At 38.7% G+C, this 14,363-nt stretch overlaps 1 protein-coding gene across 5 annotated transcripts in view; it reads left to right on the top strand.

Moving 5' to 3' along the window:
- Positions 1-14,046, top strand: part of runx1t1 (RUNX1 partner transcriptional co-repressor 1) — a 68,266-nt gene extending 54,220 nt beyond the window's left edge. For 3 of the 5 annotated variants that reach the window (XM_016504282.1, XM_016504287.1, XM_016504286.1), the window contains 7 exons: positions 239-420; positions 5,555-5,805; positions 7,115-7,212; positions 7,750-7,951; positions 8,195-8,263; positions 11,004-11,194; positions 12,208-14,046. In XM_016504282.1, coding sequence (XP_016359768.1) covers positions 239-420; positions 5,555-5,805; positions 7,115-7,212; positions 7,750-7,951; positions 8,195-8,263; positions 11,004-11,194; positions 12,208-12,486 — 1,272 coding nt within the window. In that variant the 3' untranslated portion in view covers positions 12,487-14,046. The remainder of the gene's footprint in view (positions 1-238; positions 421-5,554; positions 5,806-7,114; positions 7,213-7,749; positions 7,952-8,194; positions 8,264-11,003; positions 11,195-12,207) is intronic. The other 2 variants (XM_016504285.1, XM_016504283.1) reach the window with 2 other exon arrangements.
- Positions 14,047-14,363: the final 317 nt, after the last annotated feature.

The raw sequence follows: 14,363 nt of genomic DNA, 5'->3' as shown, positions 1-14,363 counted from the left end.
GATGTCACTTTGTATGTTGACCATGATTGCTCATATCAAGGGCCCAGGGCACTAATGCATGTTTCAGGTCACAATAGAGTGCTGTTCGAAACGGTGCGAGAGTGTCTTTATTTTGGAAGAATGTACCTGTAATGATAATAATGAGTAAACAAAAAGCGGTGTTTAGAGGCTCTGGCTGTGGACAGCTTCATAGTGCTACATCTGCTCAGCACATCCTGACCGCTATCTCCCCCTTCAGGCCAACCTGCCGCTACTGCAGAGGGAGCTGGTGCACTGTGCACGGCTGGCCAAGCAGAACCCGGCTCAGTATCTCGCCCAACATGAGCAACTCCTGTTGGACACAAGCACCACGTCACCTGTCGACTCGTCTGAACTCCTGATGGACGTCAACGAGAACGGCAAGAGAAGAACGCCTGACAGGTGAGCGAACTGTGAATGAACATCATTATCAATCAGTCATGTAGTTTTGTTGGTATTCAAAGAGTCACACTATATTTTCCCTTGCCAAAAAAAACAAACATTTAATTTGCTTTGAGACAAAATACAAATAAAAAAAATTTCTGTAATTTATAAGTATAGAAGTAAATACATTTCTACATTTATTTAATATTATGTTTTTGTTAAAAAAAGACAGCAAATGTATCACAGAGACTATCACAAGTCATTCTGACAGTTTAAATTCACAACAGCAATGTTCAATGTTTATCACCGAACAACAAAACCAAATGTTTAAGTTAGCAAGGTATAAAACTGCATAATCAACGAAAGTGAGTTGTAATGACAATGAAAAATCTCTCACAAAATCTGATAATAATTAATTTTTTGGAGGAGTTGTCGATAAATGTTTATTTGAGCATTCATTTGTTAGAAAGTGGACTTTAGGCACCCACACACAACTATAGACCACAAAATGCATGCTTGTAAAACAGCTGGAGGGCTGTAGAAATGTTGCAGCAGGTTATGAGTGTCTATATTGTCATGCATCATTTGGATTCTCATCCTTTAATGGAGCAGAACCAGGAGGAACCAGACACATCTGGAGAATGCAGGTAGATTCTGTAGAGGCTTCCTGTTGAGATGAACACGAGTGAGAATTTGCACTATAAAACTAGAGCAAGGCTACATGTCTGTTGCGGCCTGAGAGAAAAGATATAAAAGCTTTTATATATCAGTTCACTCCCAGGAGCTCAGAATTATTTCTTCTTTTCAGTGAGGAAATATCATTTTTAATATGCTATCTTATATGAATACATATCAGCTCAGGTCCCCATGGTTATTAGAGAAGAATATACAGCTCTCTATTTTTCTCTTTCTTTATATGTGTCTCTTTTTTTAATGTAATACCTGCATTTTTGCGTGAGCTCTAATGTATGGCTAGGTGAGCCTGGGGACATGGCTGATAACACATACAGATGAGACTCAGCTCGTATACGGCTGGCTAAGCGCTTCTGTTTCTGCTTAGCTCGGCTCAGCTCGACTCGACTCTCTGCGCTCAGAATGAGGAGGTGCAAAATAAAGAGAAAGCAATATTGGAATTTGAAAGGGAGCAATGCTGTCCTTAATCACAGAGCACAATGTACGGTCACTTCAGTCTGATTCATATCAAAGGAATCGGGAAACTACGGCTACGGAGAGAAGTGCACCCCACAATGCATTCTTAGTACGACTCGCTTCATTTAGAAGAGAAATGTGTGCCGAGACTTATTTGAATAAAATATTCCATTGTGCTGCACAACCCCTATATATTTGAAAATCCCCAAAAAAAAGTTAATTCAAAATGAGGTTCAGATTTAGTTTACAGCTTTCAATGATCCCCACAGTCTTGTAAACTAAGGTAATTTAAGATGTTACCTGAGATTTTAAAATGCTTACACACAAGGCCTGTCAATGAGATCTTAGTTGTATAGAGTAAAAAATTTGGCCTCTGTAAGATTTTTATTTAGTGTATTTGAAAGAAGTCTCTTATGCTCATCAAGGCTCCATTTGTTTGATCAACAATACAGTACAAAACAGTAGTACTGTAAAATATTATTTCAATTTAAAACAACTGCTTTCTCTTTGAGAGCCCACAAAAGATTATTTAAAGATATTTTTGTGTTAAATGAGAAAGTATCAAGTATTACAAATTGTAGCTTTAGAAATATTCTATTTCATTCAACAACAAAAAAAAATATTACACATAAACATTTAGGCTACAACGGCCTAACATAAACTATGGAACATAAAAGAAGATAATTTGAGAAACATCTCAGTATTGTTTGTTCATACAATGAAAGTCATTGGTAACCAAAACAGCTTTGTTACCAACAGTCTTCAAAATACCAAAGTCCCTTTAAGGGTATTCTATAGTCTTTGAAAATAAATACCTTCTTTTATGTTCCATAAAAGAAAGGTTTGAACGACATGAGGGACGTGAGAGTAAATGATGACAGAATTTAAATTTTTTGGGTGAACTGTCCCTTTAATGTTATTATTATTTTTATTAATTAAATGATACTCTAAATAAGAAACTAAGTCTGCCAGCAGGTGGCGTTAAATGTCTTCATTCGATTCGTTCAAACGGCTGATTCATTCAGGAATGAAGTAAATGGCTCTCTTTATAAATGCACTGCTGACACAGATTCATTCAGTAACTAAACACAGCTGTATTGCTCAGAGACGCACAACAATTCTGCTATGGCTTTATTTTAAAGGTAATATATTCTTTGCAAAATTGAGCAAAAACACATAATAATGTGTTTAAAATCTAACACAATATCAACTTCTTATTTACTGAACTGTTGTATAAAATCATATTTAAACGCGTGATATTCGGGACAAAATCAGCACTCGTGCAATACTGATCTCCCTGCTCGTGTGATATCGCTTATCATATGATATAAATATGAGACAAAAACTCATACAGGAGCATTCTTGCCCCAATATTTTGAATTTTAGGGCATAACTGCATTTATTCTCATATTTGTCAACTGTATGAAATGTAAGATGATGTACAGGTCTGGGGCACAAACGCTACGATTTAATTAAATAATTATATGCGATGCAGTTCTAATACAGTATATGCGCCTTAATTATTTACATGCATGTAGGTTAAGTACATGCGTCACACAGTGGCTCCATTCACAGTAGTTCCACAGGAACTGTACTGCACATTTACATTTTTCTCCTAAATAAATTCTGGTAAAAAACATTTCTGGTAAATACTCCTTTAAAAAGTGTTTTTTAAAATTATTATTATTATTTTATTATTAGTAGACTAGAACACGTGGATATGTTGTCATTCTTACACTATAATACTGAACTTTGATTTCAGTGATTTGGACTATGAGATGGACACTTGCTTCTTGCACTTTATGTTGCACTTCACTTTTGCTTTAAAAAAAGGATTTAATAGAAATTTGGATTTCATTTGGTTTAATAAAATATAGTTTAATAAAATATTCTTAAGTAAAATTGTTGATTTTTCGTGGGAAATTAATCGTTTAGATTAATCGATTAATCGATAAATTAGTTGATAGATTAAGCGAAATAAAAATAGTTGTTTGTGGCAGCCCTAGTCAAAAGAACAGCATTTATTTAAAATAGGAACGTTTTGTAACATTATAAATGCATTTACTGTCTCTTTTGATCAATTTAATACATCCTTGCTGAATAAAAAAATATATTTTTTTATATTGTATATATTTTGTATTGTATTGTATATTATTTATATTTATTTTCTTTGTATTATAATTATTTTCATGTTTGTTTGTTTAGCATGTGCCACATGAAAACAGTACACATTTTAAATACATTTGAATTAAAGACTATTTTACACAAATAAAAATATAAAGTATAAAAATTAATTTTGCTAAGTAATATTGGGAATTTCAGACCTGTGTGATAAAATACAATAAATAAATTGCAAAGTAAATAAATTAATAGATCAAAAAAGAGGTTTTGTGGATGGAAAAAAGACATGGGAGACATGAGCACATGGAAATCACATACCGTACCTGAATCAGAGACACATGTTCATGAAGAATAGATAGAATTAGAATTGGTATTAATATGTATGAGACTGGGGTAAAATAAAGGCAGCTGTGTTTTGGAGGTGTGGGTGGAGGAGAGAGGTGGCTTTGAGGAGCATATGGACGGTGATGGATGCGCATTAGCAGCTCATAAAAGCAGCTCATTAGGAAGTTCAGTGTTTTTCAGAGGTAACCGAGGGATGACCGCCTCACAACACACACACAGTGACTCACACGAGTACCAGCATCTGCGAACACCTGGACCCGTGACACATGAAAGTGAAGGGCAGAGCAATGTGAAAGCCCTAGGGTTTAGGGGCACAGAGCGAGTCCTGTAAGTGCACATCTCTTACAGTCCTCGTGTGCTCTGTCAAGACCTCCTTTTACTGACAACAAAGTGCTCGACGGAGGCATTGAAGCTGCTTTTCTACTTAGCACATTAGATGACAGACTCTTACTGCCTTAGGTGCAGTTTCACATTCTCCCTCGACCCACAGCGGAGGAAAGTACATTACATCAATGAACACAATGTCCTCAGAAGACATCTCAATGTCAGACAGTGTCTGTCTTGTTGGAGTGGTAAAACACAAAAATAAAAGACACTAGAGACTCATAATTTTCCCTGACATGTCTGGAAAGACAACCAGTTGTGTAGAAGAATCAATCTATCTATCTATCATTCTATCTTTCATTCTATCGTTCGTTCGTTTATTCTATCTATCTATCGTTCTATCATTCTATCTATCGTTCTATCGTTGGCGTTCTATCTATCTATCATTCTATCTATTGTTCTGTCATTGTTGTAAGGGAAACAGGTCAATTTAGCTCAAAGGGAATCATTTCATCGAGCAGAAACTCACGACTGTATGCGCGCTTCGAGACAGATAGACGCGACGAATACGTACAAAAACACTGCGACTCACAAGACAAAAAACACGAAAACACCTTTCTATCGGGAGAGAGAGAAGCCGCAGCGTGTGAACGCGCCGCCATGTTTGTATCATCCCAAACATGTGCATCACATGTGCATCTCTTTGACCATTAATCTTGTTTACTTGCCCCAAAATTGACAATCTCCTAGGAATTGTCAATAAGTGTTCTTTTGTTTAAATGCTGTGAGCTACTCAAAGCTGCTAGTTGGTTCAGGCTTGTGGGGCCAAGATCTGATTTACGAACATCCTGTGTCTTGGGTCTCTGTGGAATTCGGCTCCTCGTGTTTCAACCATGTTTTGACCAAATCTTAGATTGTCTGATTCGGTCTGATATCCTACATTGTCGTTCTATCTATCGTTCTATCATTCTATCTATCTATCGTTCTACTGTTCTATCGTTCTGCCGTTCTATCGTTTGACACAATCTGTATTGTTAAAAGCACTATATAAATAAAGGTGACTTGACTTGATTTGACTATCTATCTATCGTTCTATCTATCTATCGTTCTGTCATTCTACTGTTCTATCTATCAGTTTATATCAGTCTAGTGTTCTTACACTTCTGCTCCTTTCTTCCTGTTCCTCACTCTGGATTCTTCTGTCTCCTTCCAGAACCAAAGAGAACGGCTTTGAGCGGGAGCCACTCCATCCCGAGCACCCCAACAAGAGGCCCTGCACTATCAGCCCTGGCCAGCGCTTCAGCCCCTCCGGCGGGCTCTCCTACCAGCCCAACGGCCTGCCGCACCCCACCCCGCCCCCTCCACAGCACTACCGTCTGGACGACATGGTCATTGCACACCACTACAGAGATTCCTATCGCCACCCCAACCACCGCGAGCTCCGCGACCGCCCTCGGCCTCTGGGTAAGAGAGAGATTACAGCAGCATCTGGGGACAGTCATTAATAAGAGCGTTACTGTGCTGTGAAAGATCGTTAGAGTCTGAGACGTGCAATATAACCTCCTTCTCCACGGCTGCGGTCACCAATGCCTCCAATGCCTTTGTGTGAATAACTTATTCCATTTTGATGCAAGACCCCTATAAATTTTGAGGGTAAAAACAAGTTTCAAATAAAATGAGGCTCAAATTCAGTTCATAGTCTTTAATAGACACCAGAAATATAGAAAGTCACAGTAGAAGGTTTTTTTTAAAGGAAAAGGTGCTTACTTAATTAAATAAATAATAACTGATAATAAAATGTAAATTAAATAAAAAATAATTACAAGACAGTAGACATATAGAAAGTCACAGGAAACGTTTTTTAGTGCTGTCAAACGATTAATCGCATCCAAAATAAAAGTAGTTTACATAATATATGTATGTGTACTGTGTATATTTATTATGTATATATAAATACACACACATACAGTAAATATTTTTTAAATATTTACATGTATATATTTATATTCTTATATTTTATATTTAAATATATTTAACATATAAACATAACATATTTTTCATAAATTATATATACATAATAAATATACACAGTATTCATATTATGTAAACAAACACTTATTTTGGATGCGATTAATCGTGATTAATCGTTTGACAGCAAGCACTAATATATATATATATACAGTATATATGTGTGTGTGTGTGTGTGTGTGTGTGTGTCTGTGTGTCTGTGTGTAAAACCTTAAATACATTTCTCAGATTATTTTGAGAAAATAAAAGCAACAGAAGCCCCATTCTCCGAGGCTGACTTTGCCAATGCTTCAAATCCTCAAAAGTCCACTGCATGCCACTCAGACTCTTAGAAGTTAAACCAGGCGAGGCTTAGTTGGATCAGGAACATAAACTCTTTTAAAAATGATTTGAGGTTTACATAAAACCAACTCTCCATATCGGGTTTAAATGTGCTAAAAATACTCAAGCACATTAGCCAGTGATATATGCACGAGATATGCATAAGCCTGGCAGCTCTGGTGCTGTGTGGAGAGAGCGAGAGAGCGTGCCCGCAGGCTGCATGGGAGAGAGGAGTGAGGGATGAGAGCATGTGAGGAACGAAGAGTGTGTGAGCGATGGAGGATGTCAGGAAGCGGGTGAGCAATGGCTGTGAAACAGACGGCCACGACATGCCGATGAGGGCAAGCAAGAGAAATGGAAAACCGAGGCCCAAATAGTAACACGTTTAACACTCGCTCTTTCTTTTTCTCTCGTTCTGTGTCAGGGATGCACGGCAGCACGCGCCAGGAGGAAGTCATAGATCACAGACTTACAGACAGAGAATGGGCAGAAGAGTGGAAGCACCTTGACCATGTAAGAAAAGTAATAACATTTTTTATTACTATCCTAAGTATGTGTGTGAGAGAGAGAGAGAGAATACAACACAAAAAGTGTGTGCTGGTACGTTTCTGTGTTTGCATGTTTTTTTTGTTTGGTTTTTTTTGCAATCTTCTAGACAACAATGAGATTATATTGAGCTCAACTGGAGATTTTAGCTTTAAGTCTCCTGTTTTTTTGTGAAAGATACCAAAATCTAAGATGTTAACATGAATGCAAACATGTCTTTCAAAGTTTTCTAAAATATCTATATTAATTTGTGTACAGTTTTGTCTAATAAGTTTTAGGAGAAACATCAGTTGTTATTTAAGTTGTAAGGTCTCCTGAGCTATAAAAGGGCAACTTCAGAGCATTAACTTTATGTCAGGGGTTGGCATTAGTGCTTTAGTGACTGTAAACATATAGAGGTGTGAGTCATCATTCAATGCCAGCCTTTAACATCGTGTTTTTATATCTAAATTTGTCATTTCTATTTAGAGCAGATGTTGTGTTGGTAACATTCTGCCTGCTTCTCCCCCGCAGCTCCTGAACTGCATTATGGATATGGTGGAGAAGACACGTCGCTCACTGACGGTATTGAGGAGGTGCCAGGAGGCCGACCGGGAGGAGCTCAACTACTGGATCCGTCGTTACAGTGATGCTGAAGATCTTAAAAAGACCAGCAGCTCCAGCAGCAGTCAGTCCAGACAGCAGAGCCCTGCCAACCAAGAAAGCAATGCTTTAGGTAACACTTATTCAGCACAAGATGTTTGTCTGAGATGTCTTTATCACCTGAAAAGTTTATGTTCTATTTCATACATCTATTTGTTTATTTAAAACTGATATGTCTGATCTTAAAAAGAACAGATTTACAGTCAGTTGTTCTGATGATAATGTAATGATCTATCAGTTATTTAGACTGGAAAAATGGTTGTACCATGTATTGAGTTCATTGTAAATGAAGTGTCCTTTCTTCTCTCTCTTCCAGATGTCCATAGGGAGCTCCTTCACAGGCCAGTGTCTGGATACGTACCTGAAGAAATCTGGAAGAAAGCCGGTTAGCATGCCATCTTTTTTCTTTTTCTTTTTTTTTTGAACATGCACACACACTCATAAACACAGGTGGAAAATCAAAGCTAAATTATTCAGACAGAGCTCTTTCAAAGCCTGTCTGTGATTTAAAAGCTCTCTGAAATTCAATCAGTCAGTTAGTTATTTGTATGCAGAACTGCAGAGTCAGGTGGGAACCTGGTCGGTGTCACACCAAACTCTGGTGTGATCTCGACATAACAGTTGTTTTCCTGAGATTGCGGTTCTTGTGAAAAAAAATAAAATTAAATGCACAAGAAATTATGCATATATAACGACGTTGGGACACTAGGCAAAAAAGCACAAATATTAGTATCTTAGTAAAACAGAAGAACAATAAATAAATGCATATTTACAAATAAATAAAGGATATATTTAATAAATAAAAATAAAATATTTCACAGATTGAATTCCTGTAATGCTTTTAAGCTACTATTATTGTTTTCTTTTCATGCATATTTGCAAAAAATGACAATAGAAATAGAAAATAAATGTTCTCTTTTAAAGACAAAAATAAGATTTAGTCATCATGCATTTAATTTAAAACCAACATTAACAAAAATCTTGAGAAGTAGATGTAACACTTGGAAGGTTTAGTCATTATGCATTTTATTTAAAACATTCTTTGAAGCAAACATTATGAAAAATCTTTAGAAGCTGATAAAACACTTGGAAGGTTTAGTGGGTTTTGAAATGTCTGTCTGTTTTTGTGGCATTTTGTTTGATTCCTGTAATGTTCCCCTAGTCGTGTGTTGGGCAGTTCAGTGATTGGCTTCACTGGAAGCACCACTACACATTCCAACAGTGATGTCAGATCATAAAGCTCTTTTATTGCTCTGGCTGAACAGGACACATAAGTGCTCCCAGCCTTTACAGCACTTCAGCACTCTTGCCATTAGCTGTGCAACAGGCTCTCAGCTCTCCACGGCACTCTGTTTTATCACAGCAGAGGAGCTGGTTAAAAGACGGATAAAGATATTAAAAGGCTTTGTTTAAAGAGCAGTTGATCTGTGTGAAATACGACAAGTGATGGACTCTGTAATAGCAGATTGTTTACCTTGGCCTCATACACGATAGAGGCATCTGCTAAAGCAGTTTGTCTTTGCTGTGTGGTCTTACCAAAGGCTTTATAAAAGCAAACAAGCCTTTCCATGAAAGTGATGTTACAAAAGACAGTCTAAGACTGCTCGTTTTAGCTAATACGTTGCCTTTGCATCACAACGGCAGTAGTAACACCCTAAACAAATTACCACAGATTGAAATTCCATCTGAATAGTGATATATAAATGCAGTAAAATGTATCAGGGAGTGTGGTGCATTTTCCGTGACCTCAGCCCATCAAGAGGACGACTTTGTGCACCAAACCACCATGGTTTTACAATTCAGTCCAGTCTTGATGAAAATGTCCCTGGCTCTATAATCCTTCATATTTAAGACTGGGGAGGAGGGTCTGCGCAACCGCAGCCATCCATTTCTGCAGAACAAGAGACTACCATGACAGTTTAGTCTATTAAAACTCCTCAAGAACAGCATGCCTTCTTCAAAACCATTGTACGCCTCTAGTGATGGTTACACAACCAAGCTAAAAGTGTTTAAGAGTCACAACTGCCTTAAAGCAGTCTTCACAAGTTGCCACAGTGTAATAAGGGGTGAATGTCCTTTTTTTTTTTTTTTAGAAAGATTGTGTACCGTAGGCGATGTATATTCAAGCCCTTTTTCGCACACTGCCATATCCTGATCTGAATGGGCCTTTGGGGGTGCAATTGAAATGCATCATTTAAATATAAATTGCCCGATTTGCATATGCAATTAGTCAGGCTGCAGCCTTGAACAATGAAAACAAACACAAAAAAAAAACCCTAGTCTGCTCTTGAGATGAGTTTTCCAGCCAGAAGTATTTACGGTTAATGGGATAACAATGTAAAAGTACAGATAAAGTACGAGTTCAAGGAAATACATTTATACTTCAGAGGGGAAAATATCAAGGATTACCTGTAATCTGCCTTGTGCACTACAGTCAAGTCTTTGGTTTGAGGCAAAACAAAAGCACTTTTTCTTGTTTATTTGTATTCAGCAAACACAGAAAGTCATCTGAGCCCATTCAAATAAAAACTGAAGTTTCTAATTAATCCCCAGATTAATCTCTCAGCTGCTTTTGAACAAAACAAGCCAATAGGATCAATTAAACAACATAAAAATAGTTTTCAAAATGCATGATAATTAGCTGTTGAGTTACTTTGAATTAATTAAAATGTCAGATACTATTGTTAGGTGATTGTGTGTGTATGTATATATAGAGAGAGGTTCTTAAAGGTTTTTGGCATAAGCACTTTCAATTTATTGAATGTGCATTAGTGTGGTTTTCAGTTGTTTTTTTAGGCCTGCCATACATACATATACACATACATCTTTGGCTGTTGTTGTGAGATATCAAGTGTATGTGCAGCTATGTATTTCTTCCTGGTCTGACCCTTAAAATTTACTTGATGTAACACAATCTAACAGGTTGATTTAGTCATATCAAACAATATTTTGGACTTCAATAAAACCAGTTAATTTAAATGTTGTAGCTTCGATGGAAAATTCTGATTTACAATGAACAGCAGAGAGATTATGTTATGTTAACATCAGTAATTCTCTCTGAACTATTTGCTGGGTTTTTGTTGCTGTGCCCTGAACACTTAAAAGCACTGTGCTCTTTCTTTCAGAAGAGGCTGTGAATGAGGTGAAGAGGCAGGCCATGTCTGAGCTGCAGAAAGCCGTGTCAGAGGCCGAGCGCAAGGCCCATGAGATGATCAGCACCGAGCGAGCCAAGATGGAGCGCACTGTGGCCGATGCCAAGAGACAAGCGGCAGAGGACGCGCTGTCAGTCATCAACCAGCAGGAGGACTCTAGTGAGGTAACAGCTTGTACGCCTACCGCACATTGTAATTGTATTAGCGAACAGCTGCAACATTCACGTACTGCACAATGATTCATTGGGATGGTAATATATTCCATAATTTATTATATTTTGCATATCATCTTGGGGATTTTATTTTATTTTATGTAATGTGTACATGCCTGATTTACTTGGCTGGGCTGTTTTAGTTCCATGGCTTACATTCGATCTCCTTAGTATGGAAATCTTTAGGAAAACATGGATATCATATGAAAAGCACAGGGGGAAGTGATAGTGTCCCAGATAATTCCTCATGCAGCCCGGTGTCACGCAGAGCCGAGGAATATAACATTGCATTTATCACCTCAGGCAGAGCGGCGCTTTTCCTCCTCTAAATGAAACATGTGGACAGTTAAGGTGGTACTGATTTGGATGAGGGAAATTGGGAAGGGAGCGCCGAGTGTCTGCGCACAGCGGGGGTACGGCTCGTTTAATCAGTTAGCAGAGAAAGGCGGCACGCATCTGAGTTTAATTGCACGAGCCATGTTTATGCACGTCCCCCTGGAGGATTGCATCGGTAGCCGTTTATAACTCTGGCTTCTTGTCTCTGGGACGCATTCGAGACTTTATGATAATTGCTCTTATTTGGCCTGGAGACAAACACAAAGAGGCCACAGTGGTAACCTGAGTTTCTGTGTGATCTTTGAGTGTTTTGTAGTTAACCTGTTACAAATGTGTCCTCACGTAGCGCCATGTGGAACTGGGTAAAATGACTGCGTTTTTCCCTAGCTAGCTCATTATTTCCGTGTTTTCAAAGCAGGGAGATCCAAAGAAAAATAAAGCAGAATTCTCTATTTAGACTTAAAGTCAAATGGGAAATGTTTGCTGCTAATGAGCCGAGACTTTCGCTCGTTTTTCTCAAAGGTCTGTGCATCCATTATTTCCTAATTGGGATAATACCCATGAAAAGAAATGCACGTTTTTTGAATATATCACATCTTAAACCTCCCTTCCCCCTCTTTCTCGTGCAGAGCTGCTGGAATTGCGGGCGCAAGGCGAGCGAGACCTGCAGCGGCTGCAACACGGCGCGTTACTGCGGTTCCTTCTGCCAGCACAAGGACTGGGAAAAGCACCACCACGTATGTGGCCAGACTCTGCAGGCTCAGCAGCAAGGCGAGACCCCCGCCACCGTCAGCTCCTCGGCCACCCCCAGCAGCGGTGCCGGCAGCCCGGCGGACACACCGTCTGCCGCTACCCCTCGCTCGGCCACGCCCGGCACACCCTCTGCCATAGAGACCACGCCGCGCTAGATCCCCGAGCGGGCTGTTCCTGATGCCTCAGCCGACTGGGGACTGACTCACCTGCCTCACTCGCTCCAAAATGCTAAATCTAGCGCACTAACAAAGAAGAGACTGTACTTAGGGCGATTAGCCCACAGGAGGTCCATTTCGGGTCATATTGACTTGCCATGATAGAGAACGCAAAGATATTCTTTGTTTGAAATTCTCATTGTTCTTTATTGTTACTACAGCTATTATCGATTACTGTTGATAATGTCCTTTATTGTTGTTGTGGCTCTCTTACATTCTTGTAAATAAGAAGACAAATGGGGTAGACAGCCAAGACCTCTCGATGAGTATATCTGACCTCCCCTTTGTTACGTTTGTTTGTATCGTTTTTTTCCTCCTTCATTCTGTTCTCAAAGCTCTTTATCCAGTAGCTGGGATAGGAAACTATTTGACCTCATTAAAAGACACTTTAAATGACAAAAACCAAGGAAATACTTCATAGCTGATGTAAGCAAAGACTCCGAATATTATCAAGACAAAAAGACAGCGTTCCTTGTAGAGAAGTCAACACAACGTTGTTGAGGAAAAAAAACACGCCATGAAGGGCATCTGCATCGGACGTGGTGGAGTAGACGGCGGACGGCATTTCTGGCTCGCGCACTGAACTCTGCAGATGTGCAGCAGATTGTGAAGGAACGCAGATGTTCGTCTCTCTTCTGCAAGATAATATCCAGGTCAATGGTCTGAGAAATAAAAAGCTGTTTCACTGAGGAATGTAGGGGCGAGGAGGGCCCGTGCTGGATGTTGAGTACCACACGGCGTAATGTAGGATGCGCTCTGAGCCCTGATCCCAAATGCACTCCCATCAGCTCCCAAAACAGGAAGTGAAGTCATCGGCCCACCAGAGCAGGACTGTCAGAACCTCACTGTGACAGCCACTGGGAAACAAAGGGCTGAGAAATTACCCATAAATCACTGGCTGTTGGAGCCCTCTCCTGTCCTGCCTATCTCTAACCCCGTTCTGCTTCTTTTTGCCCGTCTAGATCTCATTGTGTTAAACACTTGTGTCCTGTGTCGTCTCCAATGGTTATTTATTGTACATGTGCTGGACAATTGTGACGACACATTAATAGTTTAAACCACGGTCACAACTTTTTAGTCTTTCTAGGTGCAAAAAGGAAGAACATATTTTCTCTTTTTTTCTCTCGCTCGCTCTCTCTCGCAAGCTGCTTTTCTATTCGTATGTGTTTGTGCTAGTCCCCTTGTAGTTCTCTAAGAAGAAAAAACACTTTTCCCATTGTCCTCAAAAGACAAACGCTATCTCTCAGAGCTGCTACTTTAGTCTCATTCAGATGTTTTTTCTGAGAACTAGCATGTTACATGGAATGCTAACATAAATGTTTTTGTACATGGGACGTACATAAATGTATTTGCACTGTCACGGTTTCTCTCAGCATGCTTCTTTTGGCAGTTTGTTTTTCCATAGGGATCTTTACTTCATAGGTTATCTTTGGAGTGCTTCGTTACATATCTGTGATTTTCTTTTCTTGTTAAAAAATTGAGAAAAATCTATGAAAAAAAAGAGGGAAAAAAAGAAAATAGAAAAAAAGAAAACAGAAGTATCACAATCTGCTTTTCTTAACATTTTTTTCTAAAAATTTTGCTTTGAATAGTTAAGGACAGTGCATGCATATGCATACTGAACGCTATGGTATATGTTGTTTTTGTTTTCTACAAAAAAATTAAAAAATGTACAAAAAAGACACTAAGAAACTAACTTTCCAAATGCAGAGGTGTAAAACAGACAGCTTTAACATTGCAGAGCACCAGGATACACAGTATTACAAAATAATTAACATGGAAGACAGCCAAAGACAGACATGAAGGACCAAAACCTG

Source organism: Sinocyclocheilus anshuiensis, unplaced genomic scaffold (assembly GCF_001515605.1).
Source record: "Sinocyclocheilus anshuiensis isolate Anshui unplaced genomic scaffold, SAMN03320099.WGS_v1.1 scaffold54, whole genome shotgun sequence".
NCBI classification, from domain to species: domain Eukaryota; kingdom Metazoa; phylum Chordata; class Actinopteri; order Cypriniformes; family Cyprinidae; genus Sinocyclocheilus; species Sinocyclocheilus anshuiensis.
The sequence above is the reverse complement of the archived record's forward strand: the minus strand, read 5'-3'. Positions and strand labels throughout refer to the sequence as shown.